Raw genomic sequence first — 27066 nt, 5'->3', positions numbered from 1 at the left:
AGACTTTGGTGAGGGCAGTTTCAAAATGTAAAGAGCGAAAACTAGGTTATAATGGGTGAAGATGAGCATTGTCTGAAAGAAAGTGGATTAGACGAGCGTGAACCAAGTGTTCCAGGAGTTTGGAAAGGCAGGGAAGATTGGAGACGGGTCTGTAGTTAGCATTGCAGTTCTGGTCGAGGTATTTTTTCCTTTTAGTAAAGGGGTAATGACTGCGTGTTTGAATGAAGAGGGAAAGATACTGGAAGAGAGAGGTTAAATATTTTAGTTGGGCAGGTAGTGACAACTGGGGAGAGAAACTGGAAGAGATGTGAAGGAATAGGGTCACTAGCGCAGGTTCTAGGGCGAGAAGAAGCAAGGAGCCTGGTAACGTCTTGTGTGACGGTTTTAAAGGTAGAAAATGAATTTGGTGCAGATGGAAGTGGATTCAGGCTCTGAGGGAGTCTTAAAAAAAATGTAATGACGGATATGATTAATTTTGTCAAGAAAATAAGTGGCCTGATCGTCAGCTCTGAGGTATTGACAGGGGCCTGTACTTTTTGGCTCGGGAGGGAGTTTTTTCTGCTAGCGATGTGATGAGGGTGGAGTAGTAGACTTTTGGCCAGATGGAGAACAGAATAAGTTTTCATCATGAACTTGTAGTGGATGAAGTCTGTAAGTGGAGTTATGGAAAGCAAGCTTTATCAGTGCATACCATCTGCAACTCAGTTCACACGCAGCAGATTCGTAGCTTGAATTTATGCGACTGAGATTGAGTTCTACAAATCTGTATGGCAGTAAGAATGGATTACTGTAAGCCATATACTAATGAATGGGACAGTCTCAGACATTTCTGCTACAATCTACGGCATGTGAATTCACATTAATACTTCTTATAGCTGAGAGGAAAATACACTATTGTATGAATTTCAAGGTCTCAAAGGTGGTTATTGAAGGTTCTAGATCGTTTGGTATGGTGGGATTTTTTCCTCTGGATTGTCCGGTCCTACCTCACATACAGTACATATAATTGGAAACCTTCTTTCTTTCTGGCTCTCAGCCTGGCGAGCTGAATGCAGAGAGTTGTTCTGGCGGGTTCCCACTGCTCACATCTGTTACCCGCTGACCTTGTGCTTCCTGCTGTACATTGCTTTGTTTGAACCACTGACACTTCCTGTCTTCCACTCCTCCGTGTAAGAATGTGAACATTTCCAAGACGCTGGGTTTCTCTGGTGTGTCATGTCAAATTCTTTTGTGTGAAAAGACAAAACTATTGTAGGAGTCATACCTTTATTGGCTTACCGGAATAATGATTACTTGCAAGTTTTCTGCGCACAGGGGTCCCTTCATCAAGGTGGGCTTACATATAAAGGACAGAGAAAAGAGCACAACAATTATCAGATATTACAACAAGACAATGTACAGCATATGAAATATTATTCAGAAAAGGCAAAATATCACTTGTAGAATACATTTTAATTGCACATAGGTGCACATCACATAGGTTTTTCTGGATAAGGCTCTGTTCACATCTGCATTGGTTATTTGGGGTGTTCTGCTTGAGTTCTAGGAACAGAATAACGACAATAATGTGTCAGATCCCCGACAAGGCTAATACCAATGCCACAGACAGAACTCACTATAAAGGGGACCGTCGGGTTCTGTGATTATTAGCTATACACACCATGTTTTACTGTATTTATCTGATCTCTACTGTATGCCACGAACCTTTTTGGGCTTTGAAAATCCATAGGCTCTTACATCACCAACATATAATATACAGGGTGTCCCTAAAGTCTGAACACATGAGTCTCATAGGCAAAATTACAGGTTTTCAAGAAATGAAATATACCAACATTTTATTTAATTGGAATATTAACTTCTTCAAAATTATTTCCATCATTTGCAATGCAGAGGTTAATGCACTTTGCAAAATTCTATTATAGTTAATTAAATTAATGATAGTTATTGAGTAGTGATGAGCGAGTATACTCGTTGCTCGGATTTTCCAGAGCACGCTCAGGTGGTCTCCGAGTATTTGACTGCTCGGAGATTTAGTTTTCCTTGCGCAGCTGGATGATTTATGGCTACTAGCCAGCCTGAGAAGATGAGGGGATTGACTGGTTGCTAGAGAACCCCCACATGTAATCAAGCTGGCTAATAGCTGTAAATCATTCAGCTGTGGCAAGGAAAACTAAATCTCCGAGCAGTCATAAATACTCGGAGACCACCCGAGCGTGCTCTGGAAAACCCGAGCAACAAGTATACTCGCTCATCACTATTAATGAGATTTCCTGTGTGTCCAGACTTTACCCTGTCCATTAAAGGCTTTGAAATGTGATGTGAAACCTTTAGATTACTTTTTTATATTTCTAACAAGTCTAAAGAGAACATGTCACCTTCCCAAACGCCATTAACCTGCTGATATAGGGATAATCTGCAGGCCGACTTACTGAACCTGCAGATCTAGTGTGACAGTGCTGCCTGTCTCTACTGAAAGTGCGGCAACTGAGAGAAAGATAACATTATTCCTCCTCCCGAGAGCCACCAACTTTCATAGAGGTGCGCCCGGAGCGGCCACAGTCACTGCTCCGTACACAGTGAGCGGCAGCTGTAAGCCTGCCCGACACTGTCGGAGCACCCTGCCTATCCCCAGTATGGTGAGTGCGCAGCCCAAGACTGGTGACTTTTCTAAGTATACGTTATTACAAAAAGTGTGAAGATTCATAGTGATGAGCGAGCGTGATCGGATAAGGCTGGGATTGCCTAACAACCCTGCATGTGTTGTGGCTGGTTAGTAGCCGCGGGGACCAGAGCATATTATTCGAGCATGTTGAAGATGCTTTATTAGCACTTGAGCGTGCTCTGATAATACTTTATCGGAGCACTCTTGCTCCTCACTAGTGAAGAAGACGCCCTCATGCCCTCCCGAAAGATTCGGGCTTTCTATCAAAAGTTGGGCTACAAATTCCTGGTTGCGGGATCCCACAGCCCCTTTCACCATTGAAAAAGCAAGAGCTCATGCCCACCGTGTATGTTAACTGATCCCAGACGTTTCTCTTCTGTCACCGCTTAGTAAATGATGTGGCAGTGCTGAGATCTTTCACTGTGAGAGCGGCCACAGAAGGATTGTGCGATCCTGATCTGCGTGCAGGGTTCCCACAACAGACGTTCAGGCCCAACCTTTTCTACCAAGTTCCTGCCTGAATTAATAAATAAAAAGGGCAGCCCCAGATTGCTGATGGGATCTCTCCCCAGAAACATTAAAATAAAGTGTAAAGTTACAGCTAGCCATTGGCTTTACCTGCCGGCCATCTAACGTGTATCAGTACCTTCTGAATCTCTTCTCTTCTGACAAACAACCGGCAAGGATCAGGCAGGTGGAATCTCAATGCCTGACCCTTTCTTATATATTGATTATTACAAGCAGAGATCTCCAATACTGAGCTATTTGCATAACTATTCATTCCACACTGAATTCATTTTATTGAGGAAACTATAATACCCCTTGAATAATAATTGGCAGATAAAGAAATACATTTCTGCTGAACATTGAACTTTCATAAATATGGAAAACAGAGCAAAAAAATGTCTGTGCATTAGCAGATCGATAGATCGTTTGTAGAATACCCCTCCAAACAGGTTGTCTGGTCACTCTGCATACTTTACATGCTGAGCGGACTCTCCGGTGGTGGGCACGTGACCGCAAGAATGTGATTTGCATACATGTGGTAATTGCAGTGACTTAATCGCCCGGTCCCGACGCTGGAGAATCCTCACTGCGTGCCATGTCAGGATTCACAAGTCTGCAGGCACATAGTGACTGCAGACTAGTAGCCTAAGGCACGGACATGTGCACTAGCCCCTACTCCCAGATTGGCATATCTGTAGGCAGGAGCTAGAACGCTCTTCGTCCCTTTCTTTGACTTGACTATGGGTAAGAGAGAAGCGTATATTGTTCCTGCACTGGAGCCAGTCTGTATACTGCCCTAGAAGTGAACAGCAAATGTTACAATCTGACACTTGTTAGTATACCTGCCAATGTTCCGGTTCCTCTCCGCAGTTCTGTGTGCACAGTGATGATGTGTCGTCCATGGGAACATTACATCCCATCAGTACAGCTGACTGCAGGGAGTGGTCATCCATAATGACGACATCGTAGACAGCCATGATTGTCTGAGCCCATCCACGATACCATTAAATTGTAAAAAAAAAAAGTACAAAGCAGACAGCTGTAATGGCACATAGCAGTACATGCAAAGGTGAAGGCTTCTGGTTTTGTGGAGACCATGGCTGTAAGGTTGGATAGTTAAATGGCGGAAAGTCCACATTCAGGAAGTAATAAGTCATTTATTCCCATTCCTTTATGTTCCAGGCTGAACAGGCCGCAGTTACTGCCGAATTTGAAAGCTACAAAGTCCGTGTCCATAATGTGTTAAAGCAACAGAAGAATAAATCTGCCTCCCAAGCTGAACAAGAGGCCTTCCAAAAAGAGAGGTAACCGCAAGTTCAGGATCGGCAATATCCTTTTACAGTTTAGAGGCTGTTTAGTCCAAAACTAAGATTTTAGATATTTGCTGAATTAACAAAAATGGCTTGTACTCCTTCCATTCATCCACGCCACAGGCCGAAAGCTTACAAGAAAGTGAGGCTCTGCTCACTATATAAAAGGGGTCTGATTATATGGTCCCGGTGTGTTCCTGACCAGCACATTAGCTCTAACCAGGCTCGAGTTGGAGACCATTCCTGGCCCTTAACGGGTATTCTAAACTAAAACGTCTTTAAAAAAGTTACAAACTGCTCCGAATGAAGCAGAGATGCAAGTTAACATTAATTATTACTAGGATTAGGACCATTGACACACTTTAACCCTTTGCTTTCTTTTCTTCAGAGAGCACTTGCAATCAATGCTGGATCAAGTGAAGTCCAAGCTCCTAGAAGCCCAGCACACATTACAGATGAACGCGGCGGAGCTGCAGTCCCTGCAGACAGAACATGACATGCTGCTGGAGAGACATAATAAGATGCTGCAGGAGACCGTGACAAAGGAGGCCGAGCTCAGGGAAAAGTGAGTCATTCCTGTACAGGACCGGAACTGGAAGGGTTTGCTGCAGTCATTAGTCTCCATAACTCTATCAAAATATGAATGTAGATGGACGTATTGAGAGCACATTCACACATAGGATTCCTCATCTGTGTGCTGTCCCCTTTTTTTCTTAAACAGTGAGCACACAGACCCATGTGACTATTCCTACATCCATTTTTTTATGGATCTGTATGTCCATTTCACCCAGTGTCCTATTGAGCCGTCTTTACATCCTAGAAACGGCCAATTAAGTGTTTGAGAGATTATTAACAATGGATGAGGAATGGAAGACATCCACTTGTTTTTAATGGATCCATTGCAATGTGACAATGGAGGAAAAAAAGGTCAGACAGCTTACCTACTACATGGTTGTTGTTGCTTTTTTTTTTTTTTGGGGGGGGGGGGGGGGGTTTGGATGAGAAAAAAGCAGATGCAAGACGGAAATAACCGATAAAGCCACAATCTGATGTGCTGCTGTGTGTTCACAACATGTCTGAGTCTGGCATCAGAAAGTGACATAGAGGGGCACATGTACACCATTGACCACAATGTGGCCTACTGTCTATGACATCGGTGGCTGGGGGTAAACATTGGCTTTTATATATGTTCATCTTATCCATTAGATATGTTCATAAATTGATGTGAAGCTAGTCTGGCTTATTGTTTCTAGCCTCCGTGTATTCTGTGCTGTTTGTTGTGCGGGGCTTTTCTGGCACTGTTTATGTGGGAGAATCTGCTAGCATTGTTATCAGGGGGCTATTAAGGGGCTCTGACCAGTATTTGGAGCCAGGACTTAAAAAGGAACCTTTCAGCTGATACATGCTGCCCAAACCGTGAAAGTGACTAGCAGTGTCCTCTCTATTTAAAGGGAACCTGTTAGCTGACACATGCTGCCCAAACCGTGAGCAGCATGTATCAGCCACTGGCTGTACGATCAGCCATGTATGTTTGCCTCTGAAATGCTGCTGCGTTTCAGAGAAAAACATGATTTTAATATCCACCGGGGACTGATACACGGGTGACTAGTCGTACAGGCGGTTACCCAGTGCCTATAGATGTCAGTCACTGTCAGCGTGCAGGGAGAAAACATTGGGGACCCACCTGTATGACTAGTCACCCATGTATCATCTAACAGGTCCCCTTTAAATAGGGAGGACATTGCTCTGGCACTATAAATGCATTCTTTAAAGACATACACTATAGTAAGGGGAGAGACCTGTCTGTAAAGTTGAGTGGGTGGGGAGAAGCCTGCAGATACCTGCCTCTTGGGCTAGTCACCCTGTCCCTGATCACGCTTTCAACCATATTTTACTCTGGAGCTGCAGATTTTTGGAGTAACACATAGGTGTCTAGAATATAGAAGACAATTTCTGATTCATGCTGCCTGAGGCTTTGGCAGCATGAATAAGCAGACAGGTTCACTATGAAATCGAACACACCGCAAAATATTCAGAAGCCTTTTTTTTTCAAAATGTTAAACTGAAAAAATCTGTAGTAGACACAGAGCATGGAAGGAGTTGTCCACTTTCAGGAAAGTGGTCCCCAAACTCTGTAAAATAAATGCGTCAGCAAGGTGCTCCCCTTCCCTGGTCCAGTGCTGCTCTGGCCTCAATCTTTTGGCTGTAGCGGTGATGTCAAGTCAACAGCCCACGTCAGCGATCTAACAAATCGATGAGCTCAAGAGCACGGCTCATGCACTGAGCTTAGTGACGTATCGTCAACCTCCGCACAGCCGCTGAGCTCAGTGACACATATTGTCAACCTCCGCACAGCCGCTGAGCTCAGTGACACGTATCGTCAACCTCCGCACAGCCGCTGAGCTCAGTGACACGTATCGTCAACCTCCGCACAGCCGCTGAGCTCAGTGACACGTATCGTCAATCTCTCTCTCTCTCTCACTCTCACTCTCTCTCTCTTGTCCCAGCACAGAAAATTTTGTATTGCACATTCCAAATCCCTACTGCGCACAAGCGATAACATGATGATAGGCGATCACTCCCCTAAGACCTATGTCATCACTCTGCCCACGCTCATTCATTGGCTGAAAAAATGGCACTAAACGCGTCATACAAAACGCGACTTTAGCACCAAGATCGTGTACCGCATGGCCGACCCCGCACAGGGATCGAGTCGGGTTTCATGAGACGCCGACTTTGCCAAAAGTCGGCGACTTATAAAAATGCACGACCCGTTTCGCTCAACCCTAGTGAATACAAGTGCCCCTTCGAGGATTAAAAAAAAAATAAAAAAAAATTCCCCATTCTGTCAATCAATGCTTTTCCTAGCTGTCAGATATTCACCGATCAGTAAGTTATCACCTATCCTGTGTGGGTAGGTGATAAATTCACCATAGAATCATTCTAAAAGGTGTATACACAAGTCCTGAGATTTCTTTAAGCAAATGGTTCAAAAAGTAATTATTCTGTTTTAAATGTGATTTATAGCTGCAGCTTTCGTGTATATGACCCTCTTGAGCCAGCTGTCGCTTTCTACAATTCTCATTTTAGGCTTCATCTTTTTTTTAGATTAACAGACCGTTCTCTTGTGTGACTTATTTTCCAGGCTGTGCACTTTACAGTCAGAAAACATGGTCCTGAAGACTGAGCAAACTCAAGTGGTCAGTCAATTGAGTGCCCAAAATGAGGCACAGCGGAACAGCTTCAGGGACCAAGTGAGACATTTGCAAGATGATCATAGGAAGACCGTGGAGACTTTGCAGCAGCAGTTATCTAAAGTGGAAACCCAACTGTTCCAAGCGAAGAGCGAGGTTCCTATAACAAGTAAGTTTTATACCTTGATGATCTTGCATCTATTCTGTCCCGTTGATATTAGATTGAAGGGAACGCGTCAACTAATTCTTGCTGCCTGAACAACAAGGAGCATGAATCGGAGGTATGTTTTGCTCTGAAACGCTGCAGTATTTCATAGAGAACATACTTTTAAACGCTATTAGGATGAGTGTTCCAAGAGGCTGGTTCCCAGTGGATCCTTTAGCTTCATCCAGGCTTACAAATCTCTCACTATCCTGTCAGTCAATGGGAGAAGTTGCCAAGGATATACCTCTGTGACAAGCCGTTCTGGTCACATCATCCCCAGGCCACCTTTTCAAAGTGGAGCGTTTCCAAGTGAAACATACCTGGCTGCAGTATGGTAGCCAGTCTCTGATTCATGCTGCCCGTGGTTTGTGCAGGATGAATCAGTTCCCGATTCCCTTCTCTATGAGACAGCCGCCAACATGCATGTCTCCTGGCAGCTTCTCTACGGGAGAACAAAGCAATCAACAGTCTGAAATCGGACAGACCTGATGAACACGTTCCCTGACAATCAGTTGGTCAGCACCCCCTTATACATTTGAGTACAGGCCGAATCCATTGATATTGGTGGGTGCGGCTGACAATCTAATGGGTGTGTGGGGTTTAGCCCTATTGATGAATCTGGTGCAGTGAAAGATTAGTACTGGCATTGTTATCCACTGGCATTATCACCTGTCTGGTGAATTCACACATAGTGTTTTTGTTGTTTGTTGTTTTTTAACATTGTCACTACATTTTTTTTTTATTCAAAGTGAAAGGAAAATATAACGGACAATTATTTCTCCCTCTTGCTAAATCCACTTCTGACTTTCCCTAAAAGCAAAATTGCATCAAAGACTGAAAGTGTTTTTCCAAAAAATGCTGTTTCTTTTATATTTCGTACTGCAACAGTTGGCCTCTTACCTCGTCAGCAAAGTGTTAAAGTGATTATTCTTGTAACAACATGTGTACTCAGCTGGGACCGGTGTGAGAGGCAACACATGCTTGCAGATATACAGATTAGCAAGTTTCACAAGTGTGTGCAGAATATTACGGAAATGTGTCACTTGCACATGACAAGGTACATCTGCCACTGAAGCCATCGGGAATATCAAATGTCAATGTGTAAAAATCACATGAAAGGGTAAAGAGTTTCCAGGAAGAAAGCCCATACATAAAAAATCTGCTTCTACAACTTTGTTCTTTTTATCAGACCAGATAGGTAATGATGTATATAAATAATATCGAGCATTTGGTAAACGCAGGTTTTGGTTAAAGAAAAGAATAAAAGCCATCCCACCAGCATCAAGGTGTACCCACATCGGGATGGTCTTAACCTCTTTTGGGTACACCTTGATGCTGGTGGGGTGACTTTCACTTTTTTTTTTTTTTTTTTTTATCAAAAACAATGTTTATGAAGTACTCAGATATTTATATGCACTATTACTTGAACTTACTTACAACAGGGTAGATGTTAATTTTGTTTCTATCTTAGGTTTTGTCTGGTTAATAGAGAGTGTGAACATGCTCCTATATTTTGCATGCATACCAACTTGTACTCCATTTTATTTTTTCAGTTAAATCTTACAATTCTGTGCTGATCAGCTAGAATTTATGGATTATCAGAGGCCAAATTAATATGTAACAGAGTTTAAGTTTCAGTTTTTGTGTTTTGTATTTTAATAATTTTTCTAAAAATTAAGAATATGGATGTTGGAAGGAAACTGCATTTCTCTGCTGTGCTTTTTCTAGTCTCTTTGTTATTAGTTAAGCGTTCTTCCATTTATTCCTTGTTTTCTTTTTTTAAGGTCCCTCAGGCTCCCAGCAGCCTCTAAGGAGCTCACGGGAAAGACGACCAGCTGATCTTCATATCCTGGACTTGTACTCCATTGCCAGGGAGGAAGGAGAAGGAATGGAAACCACGGATAATGAATCGGTGTCCTCTGCCAGCACCTACGTAGCTACATTTGAACAGCTCCTTAACTCTTCCGAGACAAAAACTGGTAAACCTTGTATTTCTATTCAGAAGATGATACAATGACATGATGGGCTACTAAGTCTGAACAAATGTGGCACGTAAAAATTAAATGACAGATCACTCTCTCAACACAGACACAACACAGACGCTATTACATAAAAGCAAGGAACCAGCCGTTGCCTGTAATAGCATTCATGCTTGATAATTGCTAATATGTACATGATAAATAGGAAGCATGTGAGTGCAGGTACTCAGTAGTCCTAAAATAAGACAAACTCAGATAAAGCAAATGCAAACAGTCGGCATCTTGTTCTTTGGATTTCAGTCTGCAAACAAAGGTGTGTTAGTTCAGCAATCAACATACTGATAGTATTTCTTTACCTCTTATCATTTTTCAGAGAATTTGGCACTAGTAATTGTGAGTCAGGCTGTCTTCTATAATACTGCAAACATGATACCTGTACAGTAGCCCTTATTCTGTTCACGATCAAGCTATTTCCTCCATTCATAGCCAGGCACATTTTCTTTTCATTTTGCCGTACATGCAGTTTTAGGAGCTGTAAAAGAATTTATTTCTGTTGCTTGATTGGGGGACACGGGAAACCATGGGTGTATGCTGCTGCCACTAGGAGGCTGACACTATGCACAAAAAAAGTTAGCTCCGCAGTTTACACCCACCGTCTGGCACTAGGTTAATCTGTTTTAGCTTAGAGTCATTAGGAGGTGGACACAGGTCTTTCACTAGACCCATATCTAACTCCGTTTTTGGCATTTTCCTGTAACGTCTCCCTTTTTTATTTTTTAGATGGATCTTCTCCTTTACCTCTGGAGGGAATGAGTGTGAACTGTCACACTGTACTTCCACGTAGAGACTATGAGTATGGCGTGTACTGCTACTCCATATCTTCATACATCTATCCAGCAGGACCCCTACCCCTAACACATGAAGAGTGTTTAGGTGACTCCTAACTTTGGTCCTGGCCCCTGTCTCCTACCCACTCGCCCACCAGAGTTTGTCGGTTTCAGGAGGCATGAACGTCCCTCAATCCAAGAGGCTCGGACGTCTATAGATGGTCTTCTATGGAGAGGTACATCTCTTTTTCTCTCCCTCTCAGGTTCCTGTCCAGAGGTGTTGAGGAGAATGCTCAGGTAAGGATGAGGAAAATAGAAGGAAAGAATGAAGATAGGAAGATCTAGCTTTCGCTGATTTTATATAATTTCTCTTCTCTCCTAGGGTATGTTTGCAGCGCAGTAGGGATTTGGGGGAGCAGGGTTACGATACCGTTAACTTTGGGCCTCTGCGCCACCCTCCCCTGCTTCGTCGGTGATTGTTTTCCACTTTAGTCCCCGGCTTCAGCACAGCCTAGCCTCCACGGCTAGCTCTGCCTCTCTTCCTGGCAGCATTGGGCGGGCTTTTTTGTCGCCCGTTGTAGACAAGCCCCCTCATTTTAATAGCTCTGCCCCTCCTTGGAACTGCAGCTGTTAGATCCGCCCTTCATCTCAACTCAGCCGGTTAACTCTGCCCCCTCAACGCTCCAACAGTTAGCTCCGCCTCCTTTTTCCGGCCTCATCGTGCAAGTTCTTTCCGCACACACACACACACCGTTCCTCCAGTAGCGCTTTTTACTCTGCGGGCCCTCCTCTTCCTCCCTGCGGTCACCATTTGCCGGCATCGAAACCCGGAAGGTGGCTTTTCTCTGCAGGAAGTTCTGCATTTACTAATGCAATTGTCCTGAAGCTTCCATACAGCCTGGAACCATACAGGACCTGCATCTTCCTGTGAATAGCTCTGCTCTGCAGACTGACACGCTACTCAGCATATATCTTTCTGGCCCCTAACCTTCTGGCATTAGTTAGTAGGTCATGCCTAATCCTGAAGGAGAGCGCTCTCGCCCTCTTGCTTCTTCTTCTTCCTCTGCTCTTATCAGACACTATATCTACTCTTCATGTAAATGCAAGCTCCCTTCAGGTCAGTCCTCTCCCTTCTATCAGGACTGCAGCAGCCTCCCTGTGCCCGCTACCCAGGAGTCCCCTACGACGCCAGGAGAGAGTGGTGCCCCTATCCCAGTCTGAGCTACCTCTCTGTCAGTCTGTGGTGGACCTCACCAAGGTGTTGCAGACCCTGGTGTCCATTCTTGACAGGTTGCCCATTCCTGCCACCACCGTTGGTAGCGGGTTGCAGGACTCACTGGCTGTGCCTACCAACATACAGTGCCTTGCGAAAATATTCGGCTCCCTGGAACTTTTTAACCTTTTCCCACATATCATGCTTCAAACATAAAGATACCAAATGTAAATTTTTGGTGAAGAATCAACAACAAGTGGAACACAATTGTGAAGTTGAACGCAATTTATGGGTTATTTTAAATTTTTGTGGAAATTCAAAAACTGAAAAGTTTGGCCCCTTTAACTTAATACTTTGTTGCACCACCTTTTGCTACGATTGCAGCTGCAAGTCCCTTGAGGTATGTCTCTATCAGTTTTGTACATCGAGAGACTGAAATTCTTGCCCATTCTTCCTTGGCAAACAGCTCGAGCTCAGTGAGGTTTGATGGAGATCGTTTGTGAACAGCAGTTTTCAACTCTTTCCACAGATTCTCGATTGGATTGAGGGCTGGAGTTTGACTTGGTCATTCTAACAGCTGGATACACCTCTAACACCTCTTGGTGGGCGCCGATGCTCTGGCAATACCCTGGTCACAGTTTGTTCTTCCCTATCTGTTTCCTCTTCTTCCCCATCTTCCCAGGCTGTTGAAGAAGATCAAGGCAGAAGGGGTGCCAGTCGTTATGATAGCACCTGATTGGCTCAGGAGGTCTTGGTTCGCAGAGATCGTCAATCTCCTCGCAGAAGCCTCCTGGAGGTTCCAAGACAGACCTGATCTTCTGTGCCAAGGACCGATCTGCCACCAGAACTCTTGGTCGCTCAATTTAACGGCGTGGCTGTTGAAACCGATGTTCTGAGACCGTCCGGGTTTTCAGATAGGGTGATTCAGACCATGATCCAGGTTAGGAAGCCATTGTCATCCCGGGTTCCCTCCCCAGGGACTACTTTGGGACGTCCCATGATTTACTGTGTCCCCCAGTGAAGCAATAAAGAAAACAGGATTTTTGGTTACTCAACGAAAAATCTGTTTCTCGGAGCATTCATTGGGGGACACAGCACCCTCCCATGTTTATCATCTCTGCTTACTGTGTTATATTGTTACAGTTTGAGTTGTGTTCTTTTTTTTACTTGTTGCTTCTCCTACTGCTTCCTCACTAACTGACTAACCTAGTGCCAGTTGGTGGGGTGTACTCTGCGGAGGAGGAGCTAACTTTTTTTGTGCATAGTGTCAGCCTCCTAGTGGCAGCAGCATATACACCCATGGTTTCTTGTTTCCCCCAATGAAGGCTCCGAGAAAGAGATTTTATGGTGAGTAACCAAAAAAAACTGTTTTTTTCAATCAGTTATTGAAAAAGCTTTAGGTTTCTTTCATGATACATGGAACCTAATTTTTATGTGGGCGCTTCATCATCCGGACCCAGCAGTCATGTGAGTGTGGTGAGAGAGCAGGAGCTGCTGCATCCTAGAAGACTTAGTCAGCTTTGCTATGTAGCCAGAAGACTGAACATCTCCTGTAACTGTGGCTAATATACCAGCCCCAGTTACAGTGCAAATCAGATATATAAAGAGGAAAAAGAAAAGTAGTTTTAAATATTGAAATGCGCCGAACAGGTTTTTGATGACCTTATGGGGGCACAGTATGTGAATTAAATGAAAAATAAATAAGATAAAAGGCAGGAGAGAAAAAAAAAACACTGCCAATCCAAATCTTCATTACTATCCCTCCCCCTTCAGAAGAAAAAAAGTGTTTGATATATAAAAATGATTGTTATGGAAACCAGAACAAAAATTAAAATGTATTTTAGGGCCTTTTTGGTTATGGTGGTTTGTGTATTTTTTTTCCGATATTGGTTGGAAAATGCGTGTCTGTTTTCACCATTTTTTTCAGGTTTATTTACACATATTTCCTTTAATTTCCCATATATATCACCCTAAAAGGAGTAAGAAAAATATCGACTTTGTCGTTGTTATTAAATATTAGTTTATTTCTCATAAAATATCAATTTTGGAGCATCCTTTCTTCTAACTGAGTTGTCCCTGTTGTTACTGTTAGAAACCTATGAATAAATGTACAACTGGGTGTTCTCATTCCTTGTCAGAGAGGTGGGGCCTTACACAGTCTGACCAGACTCCGCCTGTGGGGAGATACCCCCACTGCTGATAACACTTGCTAGCCGATTTATTTATGAATTTCTAGGAGGAATGACAGAGGAACAGCACAATGCAAAGTTCTAAGAAAAGGTGCTCAAAACTTATGTTTCGGGGATACAATTATTTATTACCTCTGACACCTCTGGAAAACTGGAAGGCTTTAAAGAACTGCGTTTTTTTGGCTCTTGGTATCAGTGCAGGTCCTAAAACACATGTTAATCATATGTTTGTTCATTTCGGAGTTTATGAACAGACTATATTGGCTATTTTTTATACAGAATTGCACCTCTTGAAAACTATAGTACTACCAGCAGTGCCATTCTATTGACATTTTTTCTGTAATAGTTCAGAACTTTTATGCATTGATCACTTTTATATTTTCCAGAGTATATTTGTTACTGTTAGTTCAGGAATCATTTCACTACCTTTTTGAAACATTCGATTTAGCCTTCTAAACCCAATAAATGCTGCATTACCTTGGAGTAGAGTTGAGAACTGGCAGCTCTGAAAGCTCTAGATATTTCAATGGTCATGTTTTTTTATTCTTTGCTTTCAATTTGTGTCTGTTTTAGATGCAGACCTTTCTCAGTGGCTGCCAGAAGTTTCTAAGGAAGAATTAGCCGAGAAGCTTAACACGACATCAAAGAGTGTTGACCATCTGAGTGGTCTTCTGCATGAGACTGAGGCAACCAATGCCATGCTTATGGAGCAAATAACAGTGAGTGTCTCTACTGAGCTATTGGACCAATATTTGCTGCACTTTCTAAGTATATAGCATTAGATATTACATGCGCTTAATACGATGTTCTAATGCCAACAAGAAAATGTATAGGCTTGGTTTTTTTTACCTGAAGGGGTTCTTCAGTACTTTGATAAGGCCTAGCAGCAGTAACTTGCAAAATCATAGCAGCATGTACTATACTTACCCTTCTCATTCTACTCCATTTCAGGCATTGCAGACTTTGCAAAGTAACAGTCATCTTTCTTGAATCCTCTTTCTCCTCTAACATGCCAACCTGTCCACGCTGTGTTCTGTCTATCCAATGATTGTCACACCAGTGACGCCAAAACTATTTTCAGGCAGATTCTATGGGTTAGGGTCTGGGATTCTGAAACAAGTTCCAGTTGCAGATGGGCAAACCCGAACTGTAAAGTTCGACTTCATGTTCATGACAGCGCAGCAAACACTGCTTCTGTTTGGCAGTAAAATCATTATCACCGGACAGATGGCTGTGGTTCCCACTCTGTCAAATGACTGCGTGAGCCCGCAGCTGTGATGAGAGCTAAAAAGTTTACCTCCGGTCACTGGTGCTTACTACTGCTCCCATCAGCCTACATCTTCTGCCGTTAATAACAGCGAGAGCAGAAGTGGCTGATGAGAGTATTCATCAGCCAGCTCCTGCGCTGTAAATAAATAATACAAATTTTGTTTAAAAAAGGCGTGGGTTCTCTTGTATTTTTGAAAACCAGCCAAACAAAACTCACAGCTGTCAGCGTTAACAAGGTTGGTTTCAAGCTGTTTTTTTTTTTTTTTTTTAAATTATTGAAATAAATAATTAATCAAAACAACTAGGAGTCGCCCCATTTTTGACAACCAGCCTTGGTAAAGCAGACAGCCTGGTATTCTCAGGCTGGTAAGGAGCCATTGATATTGGCACCCTCAGCCTAAAAACAGCAGCCCGCAGCCGCCCAGGAAAGGCGCATCTATTAGATGGTGCTTTGCCTGGCTCTTCCCACGCCCTATAGTGGTGGCAAGTAGGGATATTTATGGGGTTGATGTCCCCTTTGTATTGTCTGGTGACATCAAGCCCATGACTTAGTAATGGAGAGGCGTCTATAAGACACCTATCCATTACTATTCCTATAGTTATATTGTAAATAAACACACAGCCTAAATAAAGTCCTTTAATTGAAAGAATGACACAGACTCCTTTAATGATTCTGAATTAAACCATACTCACGTCATCACCTATTCCATTGAAGCCATCGTCTCCTGTAATAAATCAAAAATAAAAAATAACTATATCCCTCACCTGTCTGTCGTTTTGTCCCACGCCATAATCCATGGCTGGGGATAAACTGTTTTCAACCTGGACAGTGTCAAGATGCGACCATCCAGGCTGAGAACCACCGGGAGAATGAGCTGCTGCGAGTGCACCCTCAGTGACTAGACTAGTGGTGACATCATCAAAGTTACCACTGGTCACTGAGGCCCCTGAACTGCGGTGAACTCTGTGAGATCCCGGCTAGCATTGTGAGAAAAAGCCTCACAGTGAAGCAGTCAGTTCACTGCAGTCGGGAGCTCAGCGCTTCACCATGAGACTTTTTTTTACTGTAGTAGCGGGGGGATCTTACCAAGGTCACCGCAGTTCAGGGGCCTGGCTGGGAACGTAGCCTCAGTGACCTGTGGTAACCTTGATGATGTCACCGCTATTCACTGATCCAGCAGCTCATTCTCCCAGTGGTTCTCAGCCTGGACGGTCACATCTTGGCACTGTCTGTGTTGAAAACTGTTTATCCACAGACATGGATTACGTTTGACAGAACGACGGACAAGTGAGGGATATGGTTGTTCTTTTATTTTTGTTTTATTACAGGAGACGAGGGCTTCAATGGAATGGGCGATGACGTGAGTATGGTTTAATTTAGAATCATTAAAGGAGTCTGTATCATTCTTTCAAGTAAAGGACTTTAATGGACAGGTGTCTTATAGACGCCTTTCCATTACTAAGCCATGGGCTTGATGTTACCGGACAATACAAAGTTGACATTAACCCCACAAACTTAAACTCCACTTGCCAGGCAAAGCACCAGAATACCAGCCCCCAGCTGTCTGCTTTAGCAAGGCTGGTTATCAAAAATGGGGGGACCCCACATCGGTTTTTTTTTTTCTTTAATTATTTATTTAAATAATTTGTTTTTTAAATCCGCGTGGGGAACCCTCTTCTTGATAACCAACCTTGCTGACAGCTGAGGATTTCAGCCCCCAGCTGTCAGCTTTGCCTGGCTGAATATCAAAAATACAGGGGAATCCACGCCATTTTTTTTTTTTTTTAAATCATTTATTTACATTGCAGGTGCTGGCTGATGAATACTCCCATCAGCCGCTCCTGCTCTCGCTGTTATTAGCGGTAGCAGGCATAGGCTGATGGGAGCAGTCAACCGACGCCATTGACCAAAGGTAAACGTTATGCATTTGACAGCGTGGGAACATATGCATGACAGCGTGGCAAACACTGGATGTTCGGGCCCCCCATTCATGTGAATCGGGTCCAGGTACTGCTCTGGTACCTGAACCTGAACTTTTTTTTTTTTTTAACTGTTCTGCTGAACCCGCTGGACCCCTGGACGACCCGAGCATCCAGTGGTCTGCCCATCTCTAGTTCCAGTTTATGCTCAGAGGTTCTATTTTAATATTCCAGTTTCATGGGACATTAAACTGTATTCATTAAAGAGAGGGGTATCATAAAGAAAAGTGCACTGTTTAGAGCACATGTAATTAGCCAGGGCCAAGGGCCATATTGGAGAACTTGGTTTGGCCAGGTCGCCCAGTAATGTGAATGGATGCCATGTAGCTGCAGTTGGAGTGTGTGGCTACCGATAGTTTTACCTTCCGTTGCTCAACACCTCACGGCTGGTGGCGTCTGAGCTGCTGGCCAAAGACCAGATGATTGCCAGATGTCTGCGTGTTGAAAAGGAGCCTGTTTAGTTGGTGTCATCTATGATATGTGTTATTTACATCACTATTCCTATTCCTGTTTTACATTTTGTGTGTCCACATTTTCTTGTCTTAGCTCCTCAAGAATGAAATCCGCCGTCTAGAAAGGAACCAGGAAAGAGAAAAGTCTGTAGCGAATTTGGAATATCTCAAAAATGTCCTGCTGCAATTCATTTTTCTCAAGGCGGGCAGCGAAAGGCAACGACTGCTTCCAGTTATTGATACGATGTTGCAGCTAAGTCCTGATGAGAAAGGAAAACTGTTTGCTATTGCTCAAGGTGAGACCGTGTGATGATGATGATGCATTGCATGAGGGGTTTGGAAAATATATGGAGACCAGGGAAGATTTAATAAGTGTTTGAGGATGCATACATAAAATTCTATAAGGAATTAAAGGGACCCGGTCACCTGAAAAGTCGTTATTAACCTGCAGATGTGCGGCTAATCTGCAGGTTAATAGTGTTATGAACCTGCTTGGTGCCAGCACTTAGACCCCTTCTGCCGGGAGAAATTAACTTTATTATCCCCTGGCACCCAGTCACAGGTCCGGCGTTGCTACAGGTTCAGTCACTGCTCAGTGTATGTAGAGCGGTGGCTGTAACCATACCCCCCACATTGACTGACAGCCAGTCCTAATGCTGAGCCTGCTGTCAGTCCTTGCTAGGGGTGCGGTTACAGACGCTGCTCTCCATGCACAGTGGTGACTGAACCATGCCGATTCTACGGGGCAGCTGTTTTTTTCTTTCAAGCTGATTTGGTGTGAGAAAACAATCCACACAATTGGCAGCGAGACTCTGCTCATGCGCACCCCTACAAGTCTATGGGTCCGTGTGATATCACCCCAGTGCGGTCCGATATACTCCGAGACAGGCAATGGAGGAGATGGAGATCACTTTTCCCGTCTCCTCCTCACCTGTGCTGCGATTCTCTCATGCGAGAGGATCAGAGCAGTGACCCTAGGCTCAAACACTAACCTAAGGGTATTTGCAGAATCAGCCCAGATTCTCTCGCATGAGCGAATCGACGGCCGTGTCACCACGGCTTAAATGTTAGAGAAGCACTAGTTGCATCTGATGCACACCCTGCAGTTCTTGGAGCTTTTTCTGAAGCAAATTTCCTAACCATGTTTTAGGCTTCTGTCCTTATCCCCAGGCACAAACATGCAGGGGCTCCATATGTAACAGTAATATTTTCTGCTTCTTCCTTGCTCTTTAGGGGAAGAAGAGTCTGCGGCACGGCCAGCTGGATGGGCCTCCTACCTCCACAGCTGGTCAGGGCTCCGGTAGATCAAGGTCATTGATGGATCACCAACCAACTTTCCAGATTTGCACTGTTTACTCCTCTTTATTTCTAAGATTTTGTGTGATTCTATTGATTGTGAAACTGGAATCTAAATGTCTATTTAACTTACCAAAAAGAAGAAAAAATGTAAAAAAAAAACACTGAGTGCCTATTTAACTGATATCAATCCAATCTGCACAGCACACTTTCTTACTATCGTTTACTGTATTACTTTACTGTTTACGTTAAATTATATGGTGTTTTAATGTTTTCTCCAGGGTAATGTTTTTTTACTCCATTTGCCATGGCAAAAAATATGTAGAAAATAATTTCCATTGCAGGTCATTTTAATTTTTCTAAAGTAAGAAGGACTTTGTTATATATTCTGTGATATTATATGTTATGCTACATATTCCGATCTGAACCAAAGAATGTATGTGAATCTAAATGGAGCAGAAGAATGATTTTTATATAGTGATCTAGCGAAAGGGGTTCAACGTAGAAATCAATGGAGAATGGATCACTATATTGTGTCTAATGACTGCCGTTGTGATCCCTTATCGTTGGGGAGGATCTTGGCAACTTTTTGTAGTTTGGTTTAGAAAATGAAGAAAAGCGTTTAGGAATTTGCTCCTTCTTAAACACGCTGTCTGTGTTTGTCCGTGAATCAGTTTATGTCTTGTGTTCTAAGCTTTGATAATGCCGCTTTGTCTAGTATGAATGTACGTTTAGTACGGCTGAACCCACACTTGAAAAAAATGCCTGTCCGCATTGGCCAGTATCTGCAGTTCAACGGTACAATCATACCGCCATTGGATCCACGGGTGGGCGTTTTGACTACGTCTGTGTGCTGTCACCCCTAAGTGTTGGTACAAAGTAGTCTATCAACAGACGTCTTCTACTCACCAGCTATTCTGATGACTTAAGGGTTACTTAAAAAGCTAATAAAGCTCCTTCTAACTTCTGCCTGTGTGCATGTCCCTGAGAAAGTGGCTGTAATCTTGGAAGAAAAGGTAGCCAACACCCAAACTCTTGCCTGGGCACCTTTTATGGTACGTCCACACAGCAATTAGTTTATTTGGAGACGTTCCAAAACGCACCTGGGCAGATCTGCCTTTCCATCTCTTTTACAACAGTCTATATCTGTATACCGCAATGAATGAAGATATATTGGCTGCTAAATGCTTAAAGAGAAATCTTTGTTTTAATTTTTATTTCATAAATCAATAGTACATGTGAAAATAAGCAACATTGTAATATATCTCGTCAGATCTGCTTCCTTTTCAGCCAGGACTGATCATTTAATCTCAAAATTCTCATTTCACAAGTAAAAATGTGTACTTAGTGAAGACAGATTTTTACATTACTGAGATGGCAGTTGGTGCTCATAAAGTTCCATGTAGAGGGGACGGGGAGGAGGGGCTCTCTGATAAGATCCTATCTCAGTAATGTAAAAGTCTGTATTCACTGAAGACTGATCAGTTGCGGTGGAGAATGAAGCCGATTATTTCGCTGATAAGCTAGATCTTCTCCGTTTTCTGCCAGGGCTGACCATTTAATCTCAATAAGTCACTCCTGCAGAGTTCCGATTCATTTGGTAACTTGATACAGAGTTCCAGTATCTCGTAGTATTCTCTATTCTCAGAATATGACTTGTTCCACTCTGAGATCGTTTTTTTTTTTGTCATTAATAATAATATACATCTCAGCCAATGTAGCAGAAGTACGGTTTACATTTTTGTACAGATCCACTCCTATGTAAAGTAATAACAAAAGCACATTTCCAGAATTCTCTGCAATGTTCTATGCTAATATGGAAGTCAGACTGACTACCACACTGTTCGCTGCAGCTTTAGTAGATATATAAATGTAGGGAGAGCTGTTTCTATTGAGAAGCTTGTGAATTCAATAATCCAGTTTATGTATGTTGAACTACTTAATATGTGATTATAGATTGCTTTAAGAAAGGTTTATACTTGGTTAATAATACTTTGTCACATTCATGTTGATATTGCTCTTTAGGGTATGTTCACGCTGAGTTTTTATCTTTTTTTTTTTTTTTTTTTTAGAATTTTGAAGTGAATCCATTCCAAAATCCCCATTAAAAACAGCTTCAAATACTTTTCCTATTTCATGTATGTATTTCATTAGAAAACTATATTTTCTGTTCATAGGATGTTTGTTTTTTTTAAGCATTTTTCCAACAACAATTTGAAAACCCTAATTGAAAAAAAAAAAAACCAGCAAAAAAAGCAGAGTGGTTTCTAAGGCTATTCACACGCAGATTTTTTGCAGTGTTTTATTTTTCAGCAGTCAAAACCTTCTGTCTTGGACGTAAAAACACTGCTTTCAAAACACCTGGTTGTTTTTTTGCTTTTTTAGTGCGTTATTGACATGTTTTTTGCTGCATCTTTTGGATCTGGGTACAACATGTTTTGTCTACAATACATGTTTAGTAAAGTTAGTTTTATTCACCTAAAACTCTTTAAAAACACTGAATAACTAACGTGCTGCAGATTTCAAAAGTTCCAATTCAGTTCTCGAGTTCTCAAATTAAGTCAGGAAATTAAAAAAAACAACAAAACAATTGTGTACATGAGATTTCTGACCTATCCTAGGTTTTGCTGGCACTGTAAAAAACAAACAAAAAAAACCCCCACACTTCTAATTTGCATAACAAAGCTACAAAAATGCAGCAAAAACGCAACTTGTGAATAGAGCCTAAAACCTCCTTCAAAACGGCTTAAAAAAATGCATCAGAAAAAAAACATCTTCCAAGTGGATTCTACCTCAAAACAACTGCATGTGAACATACCTTTATTCGATATAGCAGCTTTATTATAGACTTCGTTCAGAATGTAACCCAATTTGTGTTGGCAGAATGGAAATATTGTACGCATGCTATGGAATAGTTTAGTGGTGATTTTTTGTTTTATTTTTGCTTCCCCTTGTCCCAGATTGTTTTCCTATTTGCACAGATTTCTGAAATGCCTGGCTGAGAAAAATCTACAAACTGTGAATAAAACCTGCAATTCCTGCACTGTTATATCTCTTCTAATAAAGACATTTTGATTTTTCAACTTGTTCTCATTCTCTTATGCTATGGAAGGAATCTTCCATGTGACTATAGTGTTTAGTACACTGCTCAAAAAAAAAATAAAGGAAACATTAAAATCCCACATCCTAGATATCACTGAATGAAATATTCCAGTTGTAAATCTTTATTCATTACATAGTGGAATGAGTTGAGAACAATAAAACCTAAAAATTATCAACGTAAATCACAACTAATATCCCACGGAGGTCTGGAGTTGGAATGATGCTCAAAATCAAAGTGGAAAATGAAGTTACAGGCTGATCCAACTTCAGTGGAAATGCCTCAAGACAAGGAAATGATGCTCAGTAGTGTGTGTGGCCTCCACGTTCCTGTATGATCTCCCTACAACGCCTGGGCATGCTCCTGATGAGGTGGCGGATGGTCTCCTGAGGGATCTCCTCCCAGACCTGGACTAAAGCATCCGCCAACTCCTGGACAAACTGTGGTGCAGTGACGTTGGTGGATGGTGCGAGACATAATGTCCCAGATGTGTTGAATCGGATTCAGATCTGGGGAACGGGCGGGCCAGTCCATAGCTTCAATGCCTTCATCTTGCAGGAACTGCTGACACACTCCACCCACATGAGGTCTGGCATTGTCCTGCATTAGGAACCCAGGGCCAGCCGCACCAGCATATGGTCTCACAAGGGGACTGAGGATCTCCTCTCGGTACCTAATGGCAGTCAGGCTACCTCTGGCGAGCACATGGAGGGTTGTGCGGCCCTCCAAAGAAATGCCACCCCAGACCATTACTGACCCACTGCCAAACCGGTCATGCTGAAGGATGTTGCAGGCAGCAGATCGCTCTCCACGGCATTTCCAGACTCTGTTACACCTGTCAAATGTGCTCAGTGTGAACCTGCTTTCATCTGTGAAGAGCACAGGGCGCCAGTGGCGAATTTGCCAATCCTGGTGTTCTGTGGCCAATGCCAAGCGTCCTACACGGTGTTGGGCTGTGAGCACAACCCCCATCTGTGGACGTCGGGCACTTAGACCATCCTCATGGAGTCAGTTTCTAACCGTTTGTGCAGACACATGCACATGTGTGACCTGCTGGAGGTCATTTTGCAGGGCTCTGGCAGTGCTCCTCCTGTTCCTCCTTGCGCAAAGGCTGAGGTAGCGGTCCTGCTGCTGGGTTGTTGCCCTCCTGCGGCCCCCTCTCTGTCTCCTGGTCTACTGGCCTGTCTCCTGGTAGCGCCTCAGGACAGTACGTTGACAGACACAGCAAACTTTGCCACAGCTCGCATTGATGTGCCATCCTGGATGAGCTGCACTACCTGAGCCACTTGTGTGGGTTGTAGAGTCCGTCTCATGTTACCACGAGTGTAAAAGCACAACCAACATTCAAGTGACCAAAACATCAGCCAGAAAGCATTGGTACTGAGATGTGGTGTGTGGTCCCCACCTGCAGAACCACTCCTTTATTGAGGGTGTTTTCATAATTGCCAATAATTTCCATCTGTTGTCTATTCCATTTGCACAACAACATGTGAAATTGATTGACAGTGTTGCTTCCTAAGTGGACAGGTTGATTTCACAGAAGTTTGATTTACTTGGAATTATATTCTGTTGTTTAAACCCTTCACGACCTCCGCCGTACTAGTACGGCGGAGGTCAGATTCCCTGCTTTGATGTGGGCTCCGGCGCTGAGCCCACCTCAAAGCCGTGACATGTCAGCTGTTTTGAACAGCTGACGTGCCCGCAATAGCGGCGGGTGAAATCGCAATTCATCCGCCGCTATTAACTATAGTTAAATGTCCCTGTCAAATGCTGACAGCGGCATTTAACCGGCGCTTCCGGCCATTGGTCACATGATCGGGGGTCAGCGATGCATCTGCATAGCAACCAGAGGTCTCCTTGAGACCTTTATGGTTGCTGATGCCGGCTTGCTGTGATTGCTACCCTGTGGTTGGCGCTCATAGCAATTCTGTAATTCAGCTACATAGGAGCGATCTGATGATCACTCCTATGTAGCAGAGCCGATCAGGCTATGCCAGCTTCTAGCCTCCCATGGAGGCTATTGAAGCATGGCAAAAGTGAAATTAAAAAAAAAAAAAGTTTGAAAAAAATATAAAAGTTTAAATCACCCCCTTTCGTCCCATTCAAAATTAAACAATAAAAAAATCAAACATACACATATTTGGTATCGCCGCGTTCAGAATCGCCCGATCTATCAACAAAAAAAGGATTAACCTGATCGCTAAACAGTGTAGTGAGAAAAAAATTCAAAACGCCAGAATTACCGGTAAGTTTTTTTGTTCGCCGTGACATTGCATTAAAATGCAATAACGGGCTATCAAAAGAATGTATCTGCACCAAAATGGTATCATTAAAAACGTCAGCTAGGCACGCAAAAAATAAGCCTTCACCTGACCCCAGATCACGAAAAATGGAGGCGCTACGGGTATTGGAAAATTGTGGTTTTTTTGGTTTGTTTTTTTTCTAGCAAAGTTTGGAATTTTTTTTTACCACTTAGATAAAACATAACCTAGACATGTTTGGTGTCTATGAACTCGTAATGACCTGGAGAATCAAAATGGCAGATCAGTTTTAGCATTTAGTGAACCTAGCAAAAAAGCCAAACAAAAAACCAGTGTGGGAAATGAAAACAGAAGAATGCGGCAGCACTCACCCGACTGTGGTCCAATTCTTTATTTAGAACATGGATAAATGCAGCTTTTCGGTCCGAGGGAGTGCAGTTGGATGGGAGGTGAGCAGGTGAATGACGACAGCTGTTTCGCGCTGTTACAAGCGCTTCTACAGGTCACCTGCTCACCTCCCATCCAACTGCACTCCCTCGGACCGAAAAGCTGCATTTATCCATGTTCTAAATAAAGAATTGGACCACAGTCGGGTGAGTGCTGCCGCATTCTTCTGTTTTCATTTCCTGGATTGCTTCTAATCTCCATGCGAGCACCTCCTGAACTTTAGTCAGCCCGTCACCACTTACTGCTGTTGATTTATTGCCCTAATACAGGCTGTGCAGCTCATTTTTTTCTTTTATCTGGAAAAAACCAGTGTGGGGTTGCACTTTTTTTGCAATTTCACCGCATTTGGAATTTTTTTCCCATTTTCTAGTACACGACATGCTAAAACCAATGATGTCGTTCAAAATTGCAACTTGTCCCGCAAAAAACAAGCCCTCACATGGCCATATTGACGGAAAAATAAAAAAGTTATGGCTCTGGGAAGGAGGGGAGTGAAAAACGAGAACGCAAAAACAAAAGGGCAAGGTCTTGAAGGGGTAAACTGTTCCCTTTTATTTCTTTGAGCAGTGTCTTTTTACAAATTACCACCTCTTCCTTGAGAGTTCTATGGAAGAATTTGGTGTGGTGTCTAAGGTCTCGTCATCCCGAACATTGACGTCTTTGTGGTATTCTCAGCACGGGATATCATAGTGTACCTGCAGACTAGTCCATAAGATACTTATCTGTTAGGGCTCATTTAGATGGCTGCATTTTTCACGTACGAGAAAAACGGTCCTAGTTTGATTTTGTTTAGGCCGGCGTCACACTAGCGTGTTTTACGGACATATGAGAGGTGCAGAAAATACGGATTGCACACGGTACAATGATTCTCTATGGCCCAGCTCCTATTTGCCGTATTTTACGGTCTTGTACGGCCGTAGAAAATCGCAGCATGCTGTGTTTGTCAGCATATTGCGCAAAAAATCCGCCAATGAAAGTCTATGGGGGCGAGAAAATTACAGATTACACAAGGACCATGCGTGTGACTTGCGAGAAATATGCATCGGTGTTCTCTAGAAAAGCCGGCAATTCAGTGCAGTGTACAGTAAAATCACACTGACATAATAGAATAGAATAGGTAGAATAAATGTGTACACATAGAATAGGTATATATATATATATGTATATATATATATATATATATATATATATATGTCAGTGAGACACACATACATACATATATATATATTTCAGCGCTAGATAGCAAAACAGCCGATAATTCAATTGCCGGCTTTTCCTATCTCCTTCACAAACCCGTCAGGATATGAGACATGGTTTACATACAGTGAACCATCTCATATCCCTTCTTTTATTACATATTCCTCTTTACTAATGTAATAAGTGTCTCTGTGTAAAATTTTGGGGCTCTAGCTATTAAATTAAAGGGTTAAATCCCGGAAAAAATTGGCGTGGGCTCCCGCGCAATTTTCTCTGCCAGAGTGGTAAAGCCAGTGACTGAGGGCAGATATTAATAGCCTAGAGAGGGACCATGGTTTTTAGGACCCCACCTGGCTAATAACATCTGCCCCCAGCCACCCCAGAAAAGGCACATCTGTAAGATGGGCCTATACTGGCACTTAGCCTCTCTCTTCCCACTCCCGTGTAGTTGTGGGATATGGGGTAATGAAGGGTTAATGTCACCTTGCTATTGTAAGGTGACATTAAGCCAGGTTAATAATGGAGAGGCGTCAATTATGACACCTATCCATTATTAATCCAATAGTACGAAATGGTTAATAAAACACATTATTACAAAGTATTTTAATGAAATAAAGACACATGGTGTTAGAGTTTTATCAGAATTTCAACAGTTTCGTCCACGTTTAATCAATTTTTCTCAGATGAGAAACCGAGACAAAGCTTTTCCATTCTCTATCAGTCTGTGAAAAATGGACAGCGCTTGGATGGTATCAGAGTACAGTGTGATTTATTTTTTTCATGATACCATTGCTGATTTTAATCTGTCACTCAATTGATATCGGACAAGTCTCTACGATTTTGCGCAGGCCACAAAAACAAAATCTGAAATGTAAACAGCTCCATGTACTACCAAAGGTATGAGTGCTATCCGTGAAAAAAACCCCACAGAACTCGTATTTAAAAAACAGATGTCTGAATGAGCCCTTAAAGTCTGAC

The 27066-nt window shown here is 42.8% G+C and overlaps 1 protein-coding gene across 2 annotated transcripts in view; it reads left to right on the top strand.

The window, feature by feature from the left end:
- The window catches only part of GCC2 (GRIP and coiled-coil domain containing 2), an 83264-nt gene extending 64026 nt beyond the window's left edge, over positions 1-19238 (top strand). Inside the window, exons 17-23 of one of the 2 annotated variants that reach the window (XM_077296592.1) lie at positions 4352-4473; positions 4868-5044; positions 7625-7842; positions 9672-9857; positions 14660-14805; positions 17882-18083; positions 19021-19238. In XM_077296592.1, coding sequence (XP_077152707.1) covers positions 4352-4473; positions 4868-5044; positions 7625-7842; positions 9672-9857; positions 14660-14805; positions 17882-18083; positions 19021-19091 — 1122 coding nt within the window. In that variant the 3' untranslated portion in view covers positions 19092-19238. Of the gene's footprint in view, positions 1-4351; positions 4474-4867; positions 5045-7624; positions 7843-9662; positions 9858-14659; positions 14806-17881; positions 18084-19020 lie in introns of both variants that reach the window. The other variant, XM_077296591.1, reaches the window with a different exon arrangement.
- The last annotated feature ends 7828 nt before the right edge of the window (positions 19239-27066 follow it).

This window comes from Ranitomeya variabilis, chromosome 3, assembly GCF_051348905.1.
Source record: "Ranitomeya variabilis isolate aRanVar5 chromosome 3, aRanVar5.hap1, whole genome shotgun sequence".
NCBI classification, from domain to species: Eukaryota; Metazoa; Chordata; class Amphibia; order Anura; family Dendrobatidae; genus Ranitomeya; species Ranitomeya variabilis.
The sequence above is the reverse complement of the archived record's forward strand: the minus strand, read 5'-3'. Positions and strand labels throughout refer to the sequence as shown.